General features: G+C 42.2%; 5 protein-coding genes and 1 long non-coding RNA gene across 7 annotated transcripts in view; 3 read left to right on the top strand and 3 right to left on the bottom strand.

The window, feature by feature from the left end:
• The window catches only part of LOC311028137 (proteasome subunit beta type-7-like), a 2,337-nt gene extending 313 nt beyond the window's left edge, over positions 1-2,024 (bottom strand). The window contains exons 1-7 of the mRNA XM_084032441.1: positions 1,893-2,024; positions 1,683-1,767; positions 1,358-1,455; positions 962-1,102; positions 675-790; positions 488-546; positions 77-228 (exon numbers count right to left, since the gene is read on the bottom strand). Of these exons, the coding sequence (XP_083888567.1) occupies positions 77-228; positions 488-546; positions 675-790; positions 962-1,102; positions 1,358-1,455; positions 1,683-1,767; positions 1,893-1,954 (713 nt within the window). The 5' untranslated portion in view covers positions 1,955-2,024. The remainder of the gene's footprint in view (positions 1-76; positions 229-487; positions 547-674; positions 791-961; positions 1,103-1,357; positions 1,456-1,682; positions 1,768-1,892) is intronic.
• LOC311028134 (major histocompatibility complex class I-related gene protein-like) overlaps positions 1-13,566 on the top strand; it is a 22,108-nt gene extending 8,542 nt beyond the window's left edge. Inside the window, exon 8 of the transcript XR_014598696.1 lies at positions 13,258-13,566. The gene's annotated coding sequence lies outside the window, so the exon portion shown is untranslated. The remainder of the gene's footprint in view (positions 1-13,257) is intronic.
• Positions 1,999-20,437, top strand: LOC311028140 (proteasome subunit beta type-6-B like protein; the record flags this gene model as incomplete). 2 transcript variants are annotated; one of them, XM_084032445.1, is made up of 6 exons in its annotated part: positions 1,999-2,115; positions 18,213-18,283; positions 18,881-19,012; positions 19,119-19,248; positions 19,337-19,481; positions 20,058-20,437. In XM_084032445.1, 6 exons carry the CDS (start codon positions 1,999-2,001, stop codon positions 20,183-20,185), a joined length of 723 nt encoding a protein of 240 aa, XP_083888571.1. In that variant the 3' UTR covers positions 20,186-20,437. The 2 variants fall into 2 exon arrangements, with proteins under 2 accessions (XP_083888571.1, XP_083888570.1); XM_084032444.1 differs by lacking the exon at positions 1,999-2,115 and adding an exon at positions 17,705-17,821.
• LOC311028141 lies at positions 4,711-5,990 on the bottom strand. The gene is made up of 2 exons (XR_014598697.1): positions 5,826-5,990; positions 4,711-5,164 (listed from the first exon to the last, which is right to left on the bottom strand). It is a non-coding gene; the product is annotated as an uncharacterized lncRNA (long non-coding RNA).
• Positions 7,438-13,566, top strand: LOC311028135 (class I histocompatibility antigen, F10 alpha chain-like). Its single transcript, XM_084032439.1, has 7 exons — positions 7,438-7,602; positions 8,977-9,243; positions 10,786-11,064; positions 11,470-11,763; positions 12,068-12,172; positions 12,372-12,477; positions 12,589-13,566. The coding sequence occupies exons 1-6, from the start codon at positions 7,545-7,547 to the stop codon at positions 12,449-12,451; spliced, it is 1,083 nt and encodes a 360-aa protein (XP_083888565.1). The 5' UTR covers positions 7,438-7,544; the 3' UTR covers positions 12,452-12,477; positions 12,589-13,566.
• LOC311028139 (proteasome subunit beta type-7-like) lies at positions 15,097-17,718 on the bottom strand. Its single transcript, XM_084032443.1, has 8 exons — positions 17,599-17,718; positions 17,389-17,473; positions 16,965-17,062; positions 16,363-16,503; positions 16,084-16,199; positions 15,897-15,955; positions 15,486-15,637; positions 15,097-15,257 (listed from the first exon to the last, which is right to left on the bottom strand). Exons 1-8 carry the CDS (start codon positions 17,658-17,660, stop codon positions 15,146-15,148), a joined length of 825 nt encoding a protein of 274 aa, XP_083888569.1. The 5' UTR covers positions 17,661-17,718; the 3' UTR covers positions 15,097-15,145.

Genomic DNA, 20,437 nt, shown 5'->3' with positions numbered 1-20,437 from the left:
CAGACAGACATGGTTCAACACCACATCTCTTCTTTGAAGGCTCTGTCCAGACAGCAGATCTGGATTGAAGTCCTACCTGTTGTCTTTGTACTCTGAGACCTGGTAGGGTCTGACGTAGTCCACTCCTTGTTTAGTGATGACACAAATGTCGATGTTGTTGCCTGAGCCGAGGTCACTCATGATGCCTGCATGGATGGCAACACGCAGCAGCTCCTTGGCCTCGTCCAGCTGAGAGTTAGGAGTAATGAGGGGAACGATGGAGAAGAGTTTTAAACACACCTAAATACCCACACTAGTGCAGTCTTTCTATCTGGTCCATAAGGAGGGAAATTCATGGCGTTCATCATGTTTTACAGAAGCTCATTTGGCCTACAGTCCCAACACACTGCAATTCATATTAGTAGTACTTTGTGATCGTGTCTAAACGATGCAGACGAACAGATATGAAGATGATATTTAATTAACAACAGCTGTCCAGGTGGCTTACCTCCAGGTCGGGTTTGTACCCGTCCTCTAGAATCCCAAGAGCAGCCAGATCACCAGATCCTGCACGAAGAAACAGATTGGATGCAGTCTGAGAGTGAAACATTTACATTTTTACAATTTAAGGCACTTCAGCTTTGGCTTCACTTTTCCGAACTGGAGGTCCCGCCTGAGTAACGTCACATACATACCCATGGCAAGGTAAGGCATGGTATTGACACTCCCATAGGGCCCCACCGTGTACAGGTGGTTCCCGGTGTGATCTACTCCTCCCAGGATAAGACTGGCACCAATCTGGCCGTGATACCTGAGGGGGAAACCGGATTAACACATAGTTGTTGTAATGAGTTTAACTCATTCACACACCTCAATACAAGACAACAACATTTAAAATCATTAGTAATACAACGTTTAATAAAACCAGATGAGATAATCCTTTATTAGACCCTTTAATAGCTTAGTGTTGTGCAACACACACCTGTACAACATATCCTGCAGTATGTTGACGGCCATGACGATACGAGGGTTCCTGCCGCTGTTCAGAGAGAAGATGGCGAGGTTGGAGGAGAGGAGCGCTGTGGTCTTCTCTGTATCTGCTGCTGTTCCTGCTCCACAGCAGCTGCATGGAGAGGAAGGACACACATTGTAAATGAAGAGACGAGGGGAAATAAAACAAGCTGAAGGGATTCAGTGAAGCCGCACGGCATTCTGGGATGTGGAGGAAATCATTAAGGAGGCAGTTTATGGGAAAATGTGCACCGAACAAGGAAATGACACGTCATCATCAGGATGCGTTCCGTATCTCAGACTGGTACCAGAGAGTATTTACAGGACATTTCTACGTTTTATACATATATATCTATAAGACACTTACTATATATTCGGAGCAATGTAGTGGATCTTGGCACACATCTTGTCGGCCACCACTTCACTGGAAGTAGCTCTGGTGTCTGCTCCCAGCACCACCCCATCCTGCACCAGCACACATGGGTCGGCTTGAACCAAGTTCATCATGACATTACCACACAACCACCCTCTGGCTGCCCTTGAGCAAGGCATTCAAGTCTCAGTCTCCAGCTATATATGTGTTTGTAAACTCTCCTGGTCTGTTCAGTGATGCACTGATGGAGTTAAAGATCATTCTGGAATACTATATATATATATATATATATATATATATATGGAAGCTTCATACTCGCCTTGAACACCAGTCCTGCTATGGTGGTGCCTGTTTTCAGGGGTTTAGGTGTCTGTCCATCAAAACGAGCCTCCAAATCAGCGTTCCTTGATCAACATCAGGGACATTTTACTTTCACTTTTGATCGCGCTGACAGCTCACTTTAATTCGGTGTAATCGTTTCTTTCTTGACACAGTCAGCTGCTGAGAAGTCACAAACAGAAGCTCATACCTGTCGGCGTTGTCGAAGTTAAAGCCAGCTGCAGGAGTTTGGAGGACATTTGATAGCGCCATGCTGGAGAGGTACCGGGCAGAGCGACGCTTCTCTGCGCGTCCCGATGCGCCTGGGGTCGCTGTTCCGGCTTCAGCGTCACCTCTCCTTCTTCTCTTTCGGTTCTGGAGTGAAAATGGAGAGACGCTGCTCGGACTGGCGGGTGAAAGGAGTCAGCACAGGGGTGAGTAGACCCGGACCGCTTCACTGGTCTTTATCGGGACTCCTGAGCAGCACTGAAGCTCATTCAACGACCGACTGGATCGAGAAAAAAACAACGTGGGATCACAGCGACTGTACAACTCGCGTGTTTATTATCAGTCAGTTGTTTCCGTGTTTGAACGAGTTTAGTCTTTATATCTACAAAAAACTATATTCATTTAAAACCAATTCCTTGACAGAACTCTAAATCCCATAATTCATAGCCTTGCTCCGTCTGCTGGATGGACAGGAAGCCGTGAGAAAGAAGACATGTCTGTGACGCTGCTTCACCCAGTTTAACATGGCAGTACTTCCTCCAGGCTGGAGGATGAACACGTATCTCCAACCACACTCTGCTCCTCTCCCCTCCTCAGACCACCATCCTGGCTGCCACCTTTGATGGGGGGGTCGTGATCGGCTCAGATTCCAGGGCCTCCATGGGAGGGTGAGGGTGCAACGCTGAAGTTGACTTGATTGTGAATCGCAGAGGTCTTCAACGTTTTTACGGCCAAACAACCCTATTATACATCCTATAAAATTATGTATTAAAATAATAATGTGTAGTGCAGCCCATAGTACCGTGTATACAAGTATGATAATATCTCAGTTGTTTTGGCCAGGATAATCGTGACATGACATTTTCACATCGTCCCATGCAAACTCAGACTAGAGGTCCTGGATTTCTGATGTCACTGTGAGTTATAATGCAGCAATATGTCGACCAATATCTTCATTTTTATAACCAAATTATTCTTGATGAGTTGAAGTTGGATTATTAATCTGATCAAGAGAAGTACCGAGCAGTCGATCAGCAAACATGTCCTCTGATGCAACATCCCATCAGCCACCAGGATTCCACGCTCACTGTAGAGAAATCATTGGAAAGAATGACTAAGTAATCGATTGGTTGTTGAGGCCTGAAAAGATCAGACCTGCTACGATTCTCCAGGCTCCGAGACTGAATGCAGCGGCCACGTTTTGCTAGCTGTAAATAAAATGTAACAGTAGCACAAGTAGAGTCGTGAAATCAATTTGAGTCATCTTAAAGTGTCAATTTTATGAGTTAATTCGCTGTTTTTTTGCGGGGGGTCATTGGGAAAAACTTCCATAACGACCTTTCAGCGTTTTTTTTAATGCAAATGGTCTCAGAGGAAAGGAGACCTGTGCAACTTCTTCTTCTCTGTTTTAGAAAATCTATCCTGTAGACTTCGGCCAATCACATCGTGTCATTCGATTTAAAGTTCCCACGTCAAGCAGAAGCTTACATTTTGGATAAAAACCACATCAATCAGGCACTAATGAAGACTGGATTTTGGTTAAAAAAAGGAAAAACGAGGATGTGTTGTTTAAGATATCTACGTTTAAACAAAACATTTTTATTCAGCGCATTACTTTGAATAGAAACTCTTTTCTTTTAGTTGACAAAAGAAGCTGAAGGTCTCAAATGGTTAAAGTGTCCAAAACAGTTATTTTCTCTAAATAAAATACAGCAAACCTGAAGCTCATTTGTCTAAATAATGATTTAAAGCTGCACTCATCCCTCATTCCAAATCAGAAATGTATCACAGGACTATGTTCAATGTGAACGGCTCACTCGTAGTGATGAACCCACATCGACATTCACACGACTGCACTTTGGATATCTGGTGTGCTTGTGGAGTCCCCCGCATTGACGCTCCGTTCATATTTTGTATATATGTGGCTTTCAAAAGAGGCTCAATGCAATGTGGTGGTTTCTTAAAGACATTTCAGCACCTTACCAAGAGCTATGCTTTCCCAGTGTCCCACATATACTTGGCATTGGTAAACTAGATGTGTGCAATAATAAGACAAAAAAGGAAAAAAAAAAAAAAAAAAACGTGTTGTCCTCCCAGAAGTTGTCCGTTCTTTGACACGAGCGTCTCATCTTGCATTCCTTTGGTTTTGAGCGTGGGGGCTGGATCAGCAAGTAGTTTGTTGCTAAAGCCATCAACTGATACGAAACCAGCACTGAGAGTGACCCGAGCACATCACTGGCAGGTCAGAGTGTTCATCAACTCACTACATGATACTCCTTGTGTAACCTGCAGTGTCAAAGTTCATGCACAATGGCAATAAAAAAAAGAATAAAAAACAATGGTTGTTTTGTCCATGTTTTTGTGTGTCCTAAACATGGGACCAAATTAAAACTTCTTGATACTATTATACAGAAACAGTGCTAGGTAGTACCTCAAAAGTAACTGTTGACCATGACAAAATACTTGAAAAGAAGTGTGGCAGACTGGCAGAGGGCGAGAACGCCAACTCATTCAAATGTCACTCAGCAGCCGCAGGATGACCTCCAGTGACCTTCAAAGAGGCTGGAAGCTGGCAGCTGGGGTGAAGAGCACAGCAGGACGCTTCCAGACTCCTAAAGGCGGGGCTGTGATGTGATCAAGAGGAAGGTGGACGGTCATAAGTCATGAAGCCAAGCTGTTTTTTATTATTATAATGTGAGTGTAACCCACTAGTTACTATAGAGTTTGGACCAGAGACTAGGTTCATAGAGGAGGGTTTAAAGAGGAAGTGACAGACACAATAAATAAATGGAGCCATGGCGTATATTTAAAGTAAGTTGACTGTATTGAACTGTATGAAAATAAAATAAAATAAAAATAAAATTCAATGCAATGACATCTGATTGCTCAATGTTTCACAGTCTCTCTTTAACATAAAACCAAATAAAAGTGTCCAATAGGAACCCTAACGTTCCTATAAATGTTCCTTGAGTGTTCCTTTAATGTTCTTGAATGTTCTTGTTGTTGGTCAGCGCGCTTCAGTCAATTGTGTGTAAGTCAAGTCAGGGGAAAGTTCAAAGAGTCAGGTGTGTGTGTGGTGGTCCTACCACAGACACACTCAGTTAAGGTGAAGAAGGGCTGGATGTCCTCCTCGGGCTCAGGTGCTGGTTCTCTGCTCCTTTGGGCAAGGAAAATTTCACTGGCTCGCCATCTCCCTCAATCAGGAGAATCCAGATCCACATCAAAAGGTTTCTCAAGGGTCTCAAAAAACCTAGCCTGTATAAAGACAGGGCTATCACTTAACACAGAATCATCAAACGTCTCTTATGGCCATATTCAATACATACTATAAATCTCAACACACTACTGGAACACAATAGTGATTAAATGAAGTATCTTTTTAACTGTACAGTTCTTTTTTTATCTCAAGGTGAGTATTTCCACACATTCTTAATCATTTTAAATCAACATGAATTATTTTAGCTATTTAACCATGAATTATGATCATTTTAGCTCAGTTTTCCACATGAAATATTGTTCATTTTAATCCTTTTTAACCATTTCACACATTTTCATTGAATTATGAACTGAAAATTAGCTAAATGCACCTTTAACACACATCACAATATCAATTCAGTGCTGCAGAGTTTCTGCCTCTGTGATAAATGGACATGTTTAGCAGTATTTAACAGACACACACCCTAACCAGTGCATCTCAGAGTGAATACACACACACACAGGAAAATAAATAGCACACCTCATATTTTCATCAGATTATCAGAGCAAAATATGCAGCTTTAACTCTTAAAACACACAGTAAACAGTAGCGGCAGGTCACGTTCATGAGTAAACAAGCTTCCTGCCCTCTCACAGACTGAATCACGATGTGGCTACTCCGGTTAGCATGTGCTAGCGCTAGTTAGCTCGAGCGACTCACCAAGTCTCTGCCGAAAACAATAACCCACAGGTCCTCGACCACCTCTCTGCTTCAGGTAGGTACTCTCTCACGGGTTATTCTGTGTTGATACGTGAGTTAACAACCGCCGTTTTCGTGACTTCTTATTGACTTTCTCTTCCGTGTTTCTCATCTGCTCGCACCGCTGCTCTGACTCTGCACCGCGCTACTCTGTACTCTCACTCACGCACTGTAACTCTCGCGAGAAGAGGGTGGAACTACTTTCTCTTTCCTAGCATGCATATAATACAACAAATAAGGACTGAGTGTGTGCAAAAATAATATTATTGACAGAATAATAAATTAAAGAGGGTGAAATAAATAAAATATATATTTTAAGGGAAATAACAATATTATCTGTTTTCTACTGGGTTACATGAGGAGTGGCATAAAGTCACCCAAGAGCAATGTGAGAGACTTTCTTCTACATTCTATACTATTACTTGTTTAAGACTTCTTCAACATTCTATACTATTACTTGTTTAGGACTTCTTCAACATTCTATACTACACGATTACTTTTTTCAACATACTGGACCATGATTTTTTATTACTTTTTTCAACATACTGTAGCCTACCATGACTTTTTTATGACTTAGTTACGACTTTTTTCAACAGGAGTCGCTTGTTTTCCTCACCCTGGGAGTTGACGGGCTCAGTGAGGACCAGTTTATAGGTGTAGAGACCAGAGAAAACCTGTTTTTCATAATATGGGACCTTTAAGGATATTGATTATTGGTATGATGACTTCAGTCTTGGTCAACTGTTACAGTTTATTGTTATGAAGGATATTGATTATTGGCATCTCTATGATGACTTCATTCGCGGTCGATCATTACTTTGTGGTTCATTGAGAGAAGGAAAGTCGGGAGAAAACCTCACGTGGTTTCTCAGGAGCTCAAAGGCAGATACATGAAACGTCCACAGGGGGGCGCTGTCACGCTGCTGACTTCTCTGTGTAGATAAACTCTGGTATTGATCAGCTGTGATGAACTCAGGTATTGATCAGCAGTGAGCAGGAGGAGCTTTTGTTTAAAACTCAATATCATGAACAATATAAACACATTGTCTGGATAAAAGATGGCGCCCATATTGATGTGTTGATGATTAATAATTTAGTAATGGTATATAATACTGTATTCATCATATATAATACTGTGATAACAATTAATAACACGCATAATACATTCATGAACATAAATGACATGGCATTAATGCTAAATAATATAGTATGAATCATGAATGACACTGTCCCAGTTAAAGAAGTGAGAACAAAGGAGGAGTTTCCTTGTGAAACGGAATTCTCTCCTCTTTTCTAAAGTGCTTCAACAACAACTAGTGAGGCTGAAACAGAGTCCAGACGCTGGTCTTTGATCAGCAGGAGGTTAAATGCTCCTTTCAGGTGCGGACAGCGTTGAGAAACCAGAATAAAGGCTCTCCAGCGTCCTCTCACGCAGGCTGAAAGAACATCGCTCCACTTTAACTTTCGTTATTAACCTCAGTGGCTCAGTCTTACCCGGCTATTAGTGACGTCGGTGCTCAGCTAAAATCCCCATTGGCTCAGACGGAGGGTGAAGTCAGCGCTCCTCCTGGTCTCAGCCTCACTTCAGCCCGGATAGAGCAGCAGCTCGGACGTCATCACTTTGCCTCCACAATAATAACAAGTGAAGAGTTGAAGACAGCTTGAGAAGGACAGGTGACGATGGAGACGTGGACTGTGCTTCTTCTCCTGGCCGTCGGCCTCCACAGCGCGGCCGCAGGTGAGTCCACACTTTAGTTGTTGGCTTTTAAGTTGCTCGCTTGTAACAGAAGAACTGCGTCATGTCTTTAAGCCCTGTTTATATGAGCCGACGCTTCTTTCGGTCGTCTTTGGTGTTCAGCTCCAGGACTTCCTCCAAGTTCGGGATGAAATGTGTCTCCACACTGAAACACTCGTCTGTTTGAATGTAGTACGTCACTACTGAGTTGTTTTGGTCAGATCTGAAGCTGTTTAGTAGAACGTCACTCACAAATCATCCGTATTAGCACATATTATCATATTACATATATATCATATCAGAGTGTATAAATATTGTGTGATAAGTAAGAAGAAATCCAGGTGAAGAAATGACAAAGTTTGAGGTAATTCATGAGCAGCGTCTCCATTACATAGTTTGTCCTCCAGAGGGAGCTATTTCATGTTTAACCAACAGCAGCTAATGAATCTGTATGAAGTCTGTTCATGTTATGTGTTTATATTAAAAATGCTATCGGCTGATGTAGAACAAATATTAATATATCAGAATATTCTGGAATATAAAGCTGAGAGGATTTGGTTTCACACAACATGTTGTTTAACAACGATGTTGAGATTTAACTTCAGTTTACAGAAATCAAGATTTATGAAAGTGAGGGACAAACGGTCAGATTTGGTTTCTTGGTTCTTTCTGTATTTAAAAAAATAACTTTTATACTCAAACATCTGAAATCCACAAACACTCTGACGACAACATCAAACAAAATAAAACCTATTACTTGAATATGAAAAATAACAAACAGCAATAGAAGAGAGAGAGAAGCTGCTGTTTTAGCAGAAATTCATTATTTAAAACCTGAGAAGAAGAAATGTAAGTTTGATCAGAGTTTAAAGTATAAAATATAGACCATAAGGGAGTTGTATAATAATATGGAAGATGTTTGAATCTGTTGGATCTAGAAAATCAAAGATCATCTTATATTTCAGTGGGAGGTTTGTGATTTCAGACTTGAAACTAATGTGATGATGAGGAGTGTAAACTACTAACGATGCTTCCTGAAGAAGAAACCACTCCACCAACTGGAAACTAAACTGGACTTTCACTTCACATGGAGATGAAATCAAATGAACAACGCCTCTTTCTACAAACTGCTTTCTGTCAACCAAAGTCAGGAACACAACTGACCTAAATATGAGACTCCTTCACTATTTCATATCAGAATAAACACAGTTTTCAAGACAAAAGCACCAGAAACATGTTTGTGTTTGTTGAGTACAGCAGATATTATCAACGTGTATTGAATGTAGTTCTGTTGGATTGTGTGTGCAGGAAAACAACATTGTTCAGTGATTTGTTGAAGATAAAAACTGAGATCATGACGTTCATCTTGTGTTGCAGAGATTCACTCTCTGAAGTATTTCTACACGTCGTCCTCTGGAGTCCCAAACTTCCCAGAGTTTGTGTCTGTTGGGTTGGTTGATGACATTCAGATAACTCACTATGACAGCAACACCATGAAAGAAGAACCCAAACAGGACTGGATGAACAGAGTCACAGAAGATGATCCTCAGTTCTGGCAGAGGAACACTGAGAACTCTGTGGGTGCCCAGCAGATCCACAAAGCCAACATTGAAACTGCAAAGCAGCGCTTCAACCAAACTGGAGGTTTGTTTATGTTTGACTTTATTCTGACAACATTTGGTTTATACTTTCATCCTGTATTTTAATAAACACACACACAGTCAGACAGGAACATGACTGAGACTACTGGATGCTGCTGGACTACACTGGTTCAGTGTTGCTGTCCATCCCATAATAAGCTCCAGAGGTCTACTGACCTGAGAGCAGGTCCAGTGAGCGTCCCACAGCGAGCTGCTTCACAACAAGTGTGCTGCAGCAGCAGCTTGTTTCAGGACACACAGCTGATGGAGGAACATGAGCGGCTGCTTTCTGAACGGACCAGCAGGACTGGAAACGGGACCCGGGCTGCTTCTGCTGGTCCACATACCAGACCAGGCTCAGCAGGTTTCCATGAAGCGGGCTGACTGGACCTCATGGTCCACGTCTCCTTCAGATCTCAGCGTGTCCATCCCATCAGATACATGACTCCCAAATATATGCTAGAAGGACAGCTTAGCTTCACTGTCCGTGCCCCAGTGTGTCTGTGCCATAATACACATTTATATAACGCTGGAAGAAGGAATCCACCAGTTGATCAGCTGTTGATCCTCAGAGGAAGTCTTTATTTCATAAATATGTCAAACATTTTCTACTTCCACTTTCTCTAATATGAGAAATGTATGCGTTTCTCTGTTTTATATCATTTTATATTAAATACTGTTCAGTGTTGTTCAGACAAAAGATTTGAAGATTTCACCTTTAACCTCTCAGAACTTGACGGCATCGTTCTCTTTTTCTCTACATTTTACAGTGTAAACAATTTATTGATTCATTGAAAAAAAGTCATGACATAATCAATAATGACCAGAATCATTATTGTGTTATCCTTAAGTATTTAGTAGAACTCCAGATTAGATTAGAATTAATTTACTTTACCAAAGTGTGTCTCTGCTGCAGCTTTTCATTCAAAGTTAAATAAAGCAAAATGTCAAACTCAAGTTATTTAGTTCAGGTTTCTCAACATTTTTCAGTGTAAATAATTTATTGATTAATTGAAAAAAGGTTGTAACAGAATCAATAATGACAAGAATAAATAGTTTCAGTCCCAAATATGGAGGATATTACAGAGTATTTAGTGTATTTATGACACAATAAATTAATCGGCTGGTTGATCAACAGATAATCAGATTTAAGTCTTTTATTAAGAAAAAACATCAAACATTTTCTAGTTCCAGTTTCTCATGAGAATGTTGATTGATTGATTGATTGATTGATTGATTTGTCTTTATGGATTATCAGAAAAAGAAAATAGGATCACATGTCAAAGTGAAAACACGTATTTCCATCGTGATCCAAAGATGTTAGAAGACAAAGTAAACACAAAGAAGACATTCAACATAAAAACGACATAAAAAGTTAAAATATATTTCATCACCTGTTAGAGAAATAGAAAAACATCTCCAACACAAACGAGGAAAAATAACTTCATCATCAATCAATCCATAATCCATAAAAACTCTCTCTCTCTCTCTCTCTCTCTCTCTCTCTCTCTCTCTCTCTCTCTCTCTCTCTCTCTCTCTCTCTCAGGTGTCCACATTTACCAGTGGATGTACGGCTGTGAATGGGATGATGAGAATGATAAAGTTAATGGTTATGATCAATTTGGTTATGATGGAGAAGACTTCATAGTGTTTGACCTGAAGACAGAGACATGGATCGCTCCAAAACAACAGGCTCTCCTCACCAAACACAAGTGGGATCTTAATAAAGCTTGGACAGAACAGAAAAAACACTACCACAACCAGCTTTGTCCTGATTGGCTGAAGAAGTATTTGAAGTTCGGGAGCAGCTCTCTGCTGAGAAAAGGTAGAATCACATGACCTGATGTGGTTTCATGGACACCATGTTCATTTTCCTTCTTTTGTTTCTAACCGACAGTAACATTACACACACACACACACACACACACACACACACACACACCTTCATCCCTCTGCCTCCTGTCTGTCTCAGTCCCTGTCTCTCTGTCTCTGTCTCACCCTCTGTCCTACCTTCCTCATCAATGTCTCTCCTCTTCATCCGTCTCATTATCTCTTCTGTCTCTTCTTTTCTCACTTATCTTCACATCACAGTTATTTACATTGAATACATACAAACATAAATGGTGTATGTGTCACTAAGGCATTTCAGATACATCAGACATGATCATTAATACACAGCAGATCATAATAATAAGGATAAAGAACCTCTAACCCGTCTCTCTCTCCTCAGACCTTCCCTCAGTGTCCTTCCTCCAGAAGACTCCCTCCTCTCCAATCAGCTGCCACGCTACAGGTTTCTACCCTCAAAGAGCCGAACTGTTCTGGAGGAGAGATGGAGAGGATCTCCATGAGGACGTGGACCTCGGAGAGATCCTCCCCAACCACGATGGAACCTTCCAGATGAGTGCCGACCTGAAACTCTCAGTGGCAGCTGAAGACCGGAGCAGGTACGAGTGTGTGTTTCAGCTCTCTGGTGTGAAGAAGGACATCGTCAACACACTGGACGTCATCAGGAGCAACAAAGGTGAGACTGAGACCAGAAGTGATGAGAAACATTATTAGAAACATAATAATCAAACCACAGTTCAGAGGTCGTAGGTGCCGTATTGAATGAACTACTGGTCAGTTTTAGAGGATGAGTAGAATGATTTAATAACTGGATGAATGTATGTATCTGTCAGGAGATCAGTCAGGATCACGTTTTCAAAAGGACCAACAAACACACTGAATACAGGATTGTGGTCCGGTTGACAAATGGAGGTTCTTCTCCTGGAACCTGCTTCATCTGTTCAGGTTGTGACTATTTCCTCTTGTTTTGTGCTCAACAGAGAAGCCCACTGACATGACCACCGTCATCATCGTCATCGCTGCAGTCCTACTTGTTGCTCTCGTCTTCGCTGGGATTGGATTCGTGGTTCACAAAAAGAGGAACTGTAAGACCCAAACGGAGACGTTGTCTCATCTCTTCTTGAGTTCAGGCTTTGAGTTGGTGACTGTATCCAGCAAACTTCAACTTCAACTCTTTTTGTTGTTCTCCAGATCCACTCCTTCCATCATGACCTTTCACAGTAAAAGCCCTGGACATGTCATATCCACAGGAAGGATTTCACATGTTCATGTTTTTTGTTGCAGCCGATTGTCATCAGTGTCCTGACAACAACTCTGAACCTGAAACTGAGAAACTGAAGGACAATCCTGAACCCAGACCCTAAAGGACCAACTCAGCACCCTGCACACCGTGAGTATCTTCACATGGAACATGGACTCTTAGAAATGCTGACGTGACTGAACCGTGGACACTTGAGGTCTAAATGATTCTGTAAATATGGTTTCCTCTTTGTCTCTTTAGGTTTATGGATAAATATTGGACTTGATCAAGGAGCGGTGCCGCCAGCTTCTCCTCCGTAAACTGGGAACTCATCGCTTCTTCATCGTTCACGTCATGAACCGTTGAATCAGGGTCGAGAATCTAGTGGTAGATGCTCATCCATTGGAATACAAAGAAAACAAGCTGGGAAAATTAGTTAAATTAATACATTCATATTTTACAAACACAATCAAACACAAACTCTGACATTAAACTATTTGGATCATTTTGTTTCAATTTTCAAAAATGTAATTTCCTCATTAAAACCAAACGAGGAGGATTTGTGTGTTCATCTCCAACAAATGCAGCAGAGTTGCTCGTTAACACTTCTGCTGTCGGGCTTTCCTGGTGAAATCAATATCGGGACACAAATGTAAATTCAGTGTAATGGTTGTCTCTGTGTCGGTGATAAACTGGCCTCCAGCTCTACCCAGAATGCACTGGGGTTCACTCCCGTCTCCCTCAGTGACTCAGCAGGATGAGCTGGAGAGGAAATGGATGGATGGAGTTTGTTTATGACAACATGAAAAATGATAGACTTCAGCATTGATTCTCCAGTTGTGTAAATGTTTTGCTTGTTTATTTCTTTAAAACTAAAGATCTTCTTTTGATTCTAAGCAGCGAGCACAAATAATAATTTATGTCCTTGAGGTTTTTTTCTTTCATATTATCTTTTGACGTTTTAAAACAATATTGTAATTAAATTTGAGCTGAGATCCTAAAAGGCTTTCAGGTTGCTTGAAGCTTTGAAGCAAACTGGTTGACATGTTCTTCTATATGTGGTGGAGCATCTTGGGGACGTTTTCTCTCTTAGTTTGTAGAAATTGAACAGCGATGTTTAAAATCTCTTCTTGTGTTCGGGGGTCATAGAGGTGGTTTAAGTAGAATAAATGTCAAATATTGTTTCACACCGTTTGTACTTTTGTGTTGCTTTGCAATAAATTGCCCAATAATCCACAATCCTGCGTCGTGTTGTGATTCCAGTCGCTCTGATCAGCTGAATGTTCAGGATTCACTTCTGTCACAGAGACTAACTGGACGCGTCTCCGACCGAGAGATGGAAAACTAAAGAGCAGGAAGAACTCAAGTATTCCTGCAAACCTGAGATTCTTCACAGAGTTGGACTTTTTACACAACAAGAACACAAATGGCATGATGTGTTTGTTTGTGGAGCCATTTTGCATCCCCTCCCTGTCGTCTGGTTTGTTGCTTTCTCTAAGAAGAAGAAGGTCTAACAGAACATTTCAATGTGTTTTCCTCCATGGAGGCATATTAGGTTTATTCATGTAAAAACAGAAAAAGTGATGATTCCTGTTATTTCATATTCCTCATCGTGTGTGTGTGTGTGTGTGTGTGTGTATGTGTGTGTGTGTGTGTGTGTGTGTGTGTGTGTGCGTGTGTGCGTGTGTATGTGTGTGTGTGTGTGAGTGTGTGTGTGTGTGTGTGTGTGTGTGTGTGATCCAGCTAGTCTCCAGTCTACTGTGGCTTGCTTTGGTTTCCCTGTAGAAACCTGTTGCACTGAAATCTGCCTGGCAACTGATGACATGACAACAACCAGGAAATTCTCCAGGCTCCTCTGAATCCGCTTCACTCGATGTACTTCTACTTTATAAAACACCACAGATACGTACTATATATCATTAATGTTGGTTTTTACTGTATTTTTATTTTAATATAATTAACTGAACAACATTCGTGACCTTCAAAGTTTAACTGAAGTGCAAGAAAACAAACTTCCGATCATGAAGACAATAAACCTGGAAAACCAAACCTACGCTGCCGAGTTCTGCATGGAAACAGATGACATCACAGCCGTCCTGACAAACATGGTGTTGCATTACCTACCTATATTATACTTTATAGTATAAATAGATTATTGTAACATAATTGAGAGTATGTGACATGTATGTATGTTTAGAATTATGGTGTTATTAGTTGGATATACTTTAGAAATCTCACCAGACAGGTTTAGTTGTGGAAAGGAGGTTTGGCACTTCCTGTGTGTTTGTGATCACATTTCACGCCCAGAGATAATGAAACAAATACTTCTCAGCTCAATATAAGAAAAATCCAAAGTACTATTTATATTTTTACACCATCAATAAAGATGTTTTACTAGAAAAGATAAACCCTAACCCTTATTGCCTGGTGCTATCTGGTCAAACAAAAAAACATTACCAACCTATGATGATTTTCTTTAGATATTTAAATATAAAACAGACAAAAAAATTTAATTTATTCATAATTTTGATCATATCCATCAGCCGGTGTGCCCCTTGGTCCCTACACTTTGCCTGGATATCAAACCCTGGCCTCAACAGTGCAACAGTTTTGCCTAATTCAGTGTTATTTTTTTGAAATGATGATTCCACATTGTAAAAATATGAGTCTTCTCATTATGGCCGAGCCTAATAGCAGCACAGAAACCATGATGACAATGCTGATCACATGTTAGATGCTACTCATATTTAAAAAGCTGGAGACCAACGATGAAATGAAAGTCATTTTATTGTTAAAGGCTGTGACTGTGTGTCGTGGCTCAGGCTGTATCCATCTGCTGCACCGTCTCCTGGACCACCTCCAGCTGGAGGCGGACTACGGCCTCGGTCAGAACCGGGGTCGTGCCCGGACCGTATTTGTATCTGCTTTTCCTAGGAGAGGGTAAGAGATGGAGGTTGATCAATGAAAAGTCAAGTCTATCGATGGAGCTGTGATTTCAGACAGACGGTCGGCATCACGGATGAAAACAGGCGTCTAAGAGAGCGGTGCCGGCGTGACGCCATGCTGGCTGGGCCTTTTCACACAGACAGACATGGTTCAACACCACATCTCTTCTTTGAAGGCTCCGTCCAGACAGCAGATCTGGATTGAAGTCCTACCTGTTGTCTTTGTACTCTGAGACCTGGTAGGGTCTGACGTAGTCCACTCCTTGTTTAGTGATGACACAAATGTCGATGTTGTTGCCTGAGCCGAGGTCACTCATGATGCCTGCATGGATGGCAACACGCACCAGCTCCTTGGCCTCGTCCAGCTGAGAGTTAGGAGTAATGAGGGGAACGATGGAGAAGAGTTTTAAACACACCTAAATACCCACACTAGTGCAGTCTTTCTATCTGGTCCATAAGGAGGGAAATTCATGGCGTTCATCATGTTTTACAGAGGCTCATTTGGCCTACAGTCCCAACACACTGCAATTCATATTATTAGTACTTTGTGATCGTGTCTAAACGATCCAGACGAACAGATATGAACATGATATTTAATTAACAACAGCTGTCCAGGTGGCTTACCTCCAGGTCGGGTTTGTACCCGTCCTCTAGAATCCCAAGAGCAGCCAGATCACCAGATCCTGCACGAAGAAACAGATTGGATGAAGTCTGAGAGTGAAACATTCACATTTTTACAATTTAAGGCACTTCAGCTTTGGCTTCACTTTTCCAAACTGGAGGACCCGCCTGAGTCACGTCACATACATACCCATGGCAAGGTAAGGCATGGTATTGACACTCCCATAGGGCCCCACCGTGTACAGGTGGTTCCCGGTGTAATCTACTCCTCCCAGGATAAGACTGGCACCAATCTGGCCGTGATACCTGAGGGGGAAACCGGATTAACACATAGTTGTTGTAATGAGTTTAACTCATTCACACACCTCAATACAAGACAACAACATTTAAAATCATTAGTAATACAACGTTTAATAAAACCAGATCCTTTATTAGACACTTTAATAGCTTAGCGTTGTGCAACACACACCTGTACAACATATCCTGCAGTATGTTGACGGCCATGACGATACGAGGGTTCCTGCCGCTGTTCAGAGAGAAGATGGCGAGGTTGGAGGAGAGGAGCGCTGTGGTCTTCTCTGTATCTGCTGCTGTTCCTGCTCCACAGCAGCTACACGGAGAGGAAGGACACACATTGTAAATGAAGAGACGAGGGGAAATAAAACAAGCGAGGAGAGGAGAGAACGTGGGGGTGGCTTCTTTCTTCAGTGAATGTTTTTCTTCAACAATCCAGAAATTCATCATACAAAAAAACAGAAAAACAAGCTACTAATTCCTCAGTAGCCTCAATGTCCCAGAATGCACTGCAACCACAACTTTGAACATGAAGAACTGTTTACTCTTAAGTCATAATTGTTCTTCTGTGGCAAACCTTCACATTTAATACAAGGTCACCGCACGGCATTCTGGGATGTGGAGGAAATCATTAAGGAGGCAGTTTATGGGAAAATGTGCACCGAACAAGGAAATGACACGTCATCATCAGGATGCGTTCCGTATCTCAGACTGGTACCAGAGAGTACTTACAGGACATTTCTACGTTTTATACATATATATCTATAAGACACTTACTATATATTCGGAGCAATGTAGTGGATCTTGGCACACATCTTGTCGGCCACCACTTCACTGGAAGTAGCTCTGGTGTCTGCCCCCAGCACCACCCCATCCTGCACCAGCACACATGGGTCGGCTTGAACCAAGTTCATCATGACATTACCACACAACCACCCTCTGGCTGCCCTTGAGCAAGGCATTCAAGTCTCAGTCTCCAGCGGGGGATGACTGTGAATGCAGCTCCCATCATTGCATTAACTGTATGTTGTGATCAAAGTTAAGCCTGGTGGCGTGCAGGTGAGAACAGGAACGTTTCATTGTGTTTGTAAACTCTCCTGGTCTGTTCAGTGATGCACTGATGGAGTTAAAGATCATTCTGGTATACTATATATATATATATATATATATATATATATATATATGGAAGCTTCATACTCGCCTTGAACACCAGTCCTGCTATGGTGGTGCCTGTTTTCAGGGGTTTAGGTGTCTGTCCATCAAAACGAGCCTCCAAATCAGCGTTCCTTGATCAACATCAGGGACATTTTACTTTCACTTTTGATCGCGCTGACAGCTCACTTTAATTCGGTGTAATCGTTTCTTTCTGGACACAGTCAGCTGCTGAGACGTCACAAACAGAAGCTCATACCTGTCGGCGTTGTCGAAGTTAAAGCCAGCTGCAGGAGTTTGGAGGACATTTGATAGCGCCATGCTGGAGAGGTACCGGGCAGAGCGACGCTTCTCTGCGCGTCCCGATGCGCCTGGGGTCGCTGTTCCGGCTTCAGCGTCACCTCTCCTCCTTCTCTTTCGGTTCTGGAGTGAAAATGGAGAGACGCTGCTCGGACTGGCGCGTGAAAGGAGTCAGCACAGGGGTGAGTAGACCCGGACCGCTTCACTGGTCTTTATCGAGACTCCTGAGCAGCACTGAAGCTCATTCAACGACCGACTGGATCGAGAAAAAAACAACGTGGGATCACAGCGACTGTACAACTCGCGTGTTTATTATCAGTCAGTTGTTTCCGTGTTTGAACGAGTTTAGTCTTTAAATCTACAAAAAACTATATTCATTTAAAACCAATTCCTTGACAGAACTCTAAATCCCATAATTCATAGCCTTGCTCCGTCTGCTGGATGGACAGGAAGCCGTGAGAAAGAAGACATGTCTGTGACGCTGCTTCACCCAGTTTAACATGGCAGTACTTCCTCCAGGCTGGAGGATGAACACGTATCTCCAACCACACTCTGCTCCTCTCCCCTCCTCAGACCACCATCCTGGCTGCCACCTTTGATGGGGGGGTCGTGATCGGCTCAGATTCCAGGGCCTCCATGGGAGGGTGAGGGTGCAACACTGAAGTTGACTTGATTGTGAATCGCAGAGGTCTTCAACGTTTTTACGGCCAAAGAACCCTATTATACATCCTATAAAATGATGTATTAAAATAATAATGTGTAGTGCAGCCCATAGTACTGTGTATACAAGTACTTTGTAATGATGTATGTATTCAATGCTGAGACATTAAGTTAATATTTGTTGACAGATTCATATATTTATAGAACATATTTTAATTCTATATCTGAATTTCACTCAATAGGAAGATTTATATTTGCTTGTTATAGTTTTATTTATGTTAATATGTATTTTTTGGACTCACTGAAACATGAGTAGGATGGTGATGTGTTGTAAGCCGGCCTGCTTCTTGACCTCTTTGATTAGAATCTGGTGGTCAAAGGTCACCGTGACTTCACAAAACACAGTTTTGGACTCAATAATTCATATGCAAATTTAAAAGTTTCACACAAATGTCTAACTGGACGAAAAGAAGACGTGATGACATTTTGGACAGAATGGATGTGAACTACTTGACTGGTGGAGGAATACAAGCAGGCGGTGATCCCAGTCCCTTCATCTCACTGTCTCCGTGTCTCCTCAGGGAATATGTCTCATCTAAGACCATCAACAAGGTGATTCAGGTTCATGACCAGATCTTCTGCTGCATGGCCGGCTCCCTCGCCGACGCTCAGGCCGTCACCAAGGCTGCAAAGTTCCACCTGTCCTTCCACAGGTGCCAACACACTCATGGACACGTTATTACACCAGTATGCACACAGAGACAACATGTTCATTACGATGACATCATAGTTTATTCATTCCCCCCCCCTAACCCACAGTGTCCAGATGGAGACCCCTCCTCTGGTGAAAGCAGCAGCATCCGTGCTGAAAGACCTGTGTTACAAAAACAGGGACGAGCTGCAGGCCGGCTTCATCACAGCAGGCTGGGACAGGAAGGAAGGCCCACAGGTAGCAGTGATGATGATGATGATGATGATGATAGCAGGAGGTCCACCGTGCTGCCTACAGCTCTCTATAATCCTCCGTCTTCCTCCAGGTGTACGTCGTGTCTCTAGGCGGGATGTTGATCCGTCAGCCGGTTACCATCGGTGGCTCAGGCAGCACGTACATCTACGGCTACGTCGACGCCAAATACAAGCCCAACATGAGCCGAGAGGAATGCCTACAGTTCGCCACTAACGGTACTGGTTGGATTGTTTTACTATCTGTTCGTCCGTTGTTAGTCAGGATTTGAGTTTTGGGGGAGAGTTCGGGTTGTGATTCCACACAAATGAAAATAAATAGAAGAATAGAGAATAAGAGTTCAGTAGATGTTTGCTTGCTTTGTAATAGTTGGCTTTCACAGCTCAGGGCCCTAACAGCATAGAGAGACAACTCGGTTGTCATGGAGACGAAAGTATGAACATTTAAAGTGAAATGAAAGGTTGAATAGAGAAGTTAAGACACGCCCCTTCCTGTGTTCCCCATGCAACCTTATTTCATAGAAAATATTCACGGCAGTCAAAAGCCAGAGATAAAGTGTTTTATACAAAATGACTCTTAAAGTGATGAACATTGTGTGTAATTGTCTCCTGCTGTTGACTTCTGTACATATTGTTCTGTTTGTCTTCAGTATAAAGAGCTTCCATTCAGATTATGAGATCTTCATTATGAGAAAGAGTTCAGGCTGAATGTTTGTTGGTGACTTGGTGTTTGTTAGGAGGAGATAAATGCTTGTTCAACTCCTCCTCCTTTAACCCGTCTCTCCTCCTCCTCAGCTCTAGCTCTGGCCATGGGCAGAGACAACGTCAGCGGGGGCGTGGCTCACCTGGTGGTGGTCACGGCAACCGGGGTGGAGCATGTGGTTGTCCCCGGTAACAAGCTGCCCAAGTTCCACGATGAGTGACCTCATTTGAACCACCGACTCATTTGTTTTCCTGTTGCGGCGACTGGGATGTAACAAACAACACACGACCTGGAGAACAAGTCAGACACGTGGAGATTCATTTGTTTCCTGCTAATGAAAGCGTTCTGATGGTGCAGACTAGTTTAGAATCCTTCCATCATAAATAAGGTTCTCTGTGCCCAGATCACATTTTATGTTTTTATTCATGTATGGAAATATGTGATTTATGAATAAACATTTTCCAAACCCTCA

The sequence above is a fragment of the Eutrigla gurnardus genome (assembly GCF_963514095.1).
Source record: "Eutrigla gurnardus genome assembly, chromosome: 17".
Classification (NCBI taxonomy): Eukaryota; Metazoa; Chordata; class Actinopteri; order Perciformes; family Triglidae; genus Eutrigla; species Eutrigla gurnardus.
Note: the sequence above shows the minus strand (reverse complement) of the source record. Positions and strands in the feature narration are given on the sequence as shown.

What these genes read in the sequence shown, in the direction of transcription:
- LOC311028135 (XM_084032439.1), top strand. Translation starts at nt 7,545, where the DNA reads ATGGAGACGTGGACTGTGCTTCTTCTCCTGGCCGTCGGCCTCCACAGC. An exon ending in CCTCCACAGCGCGGCCGCAG is followed by an intron (nt 7,603 to 8,976) that starts GTGAGTCCACAC and finishes CTTGTGTTGCAG; the next exon opens with AGATTCACTCTCTGAAGTAT. An exon ending in GGTTCACAAAAAGAGGAACT is followed by an intron (nt 12,173 to 12,371) that starts GTAAGACCCAAA and finishes TTTTTGTTGCAG; the next exon opens with CCGATTGTCATCAGTGTCCT.
- LOC311028139 (XM_084032443.1), bottom strand. Translation starts at nt 17,660, where the DNA reads ATGGCGCTATCAAATGTCCTCCAAACTCCTGCAGCTGGCTTTAACTTC. An exon ending in AACTTCGACAACGCCGACAG is followed by an intron (nt 17,474 to 17,598) that starts GTATGAGCTTCT and finishes ATGTTGATCAAG; the next exon opens with GAACGCTGATTTGGAGGCTC. An exon ending in TACATTGCTCCGAATATATA is followed by an intron (nt 16,504 to 16,964) that starts GTAAGTGTCTTA and finishes CTCTCCGTGTAG; the next exon opens with CTGCTGTGGAGCAGGAACAG.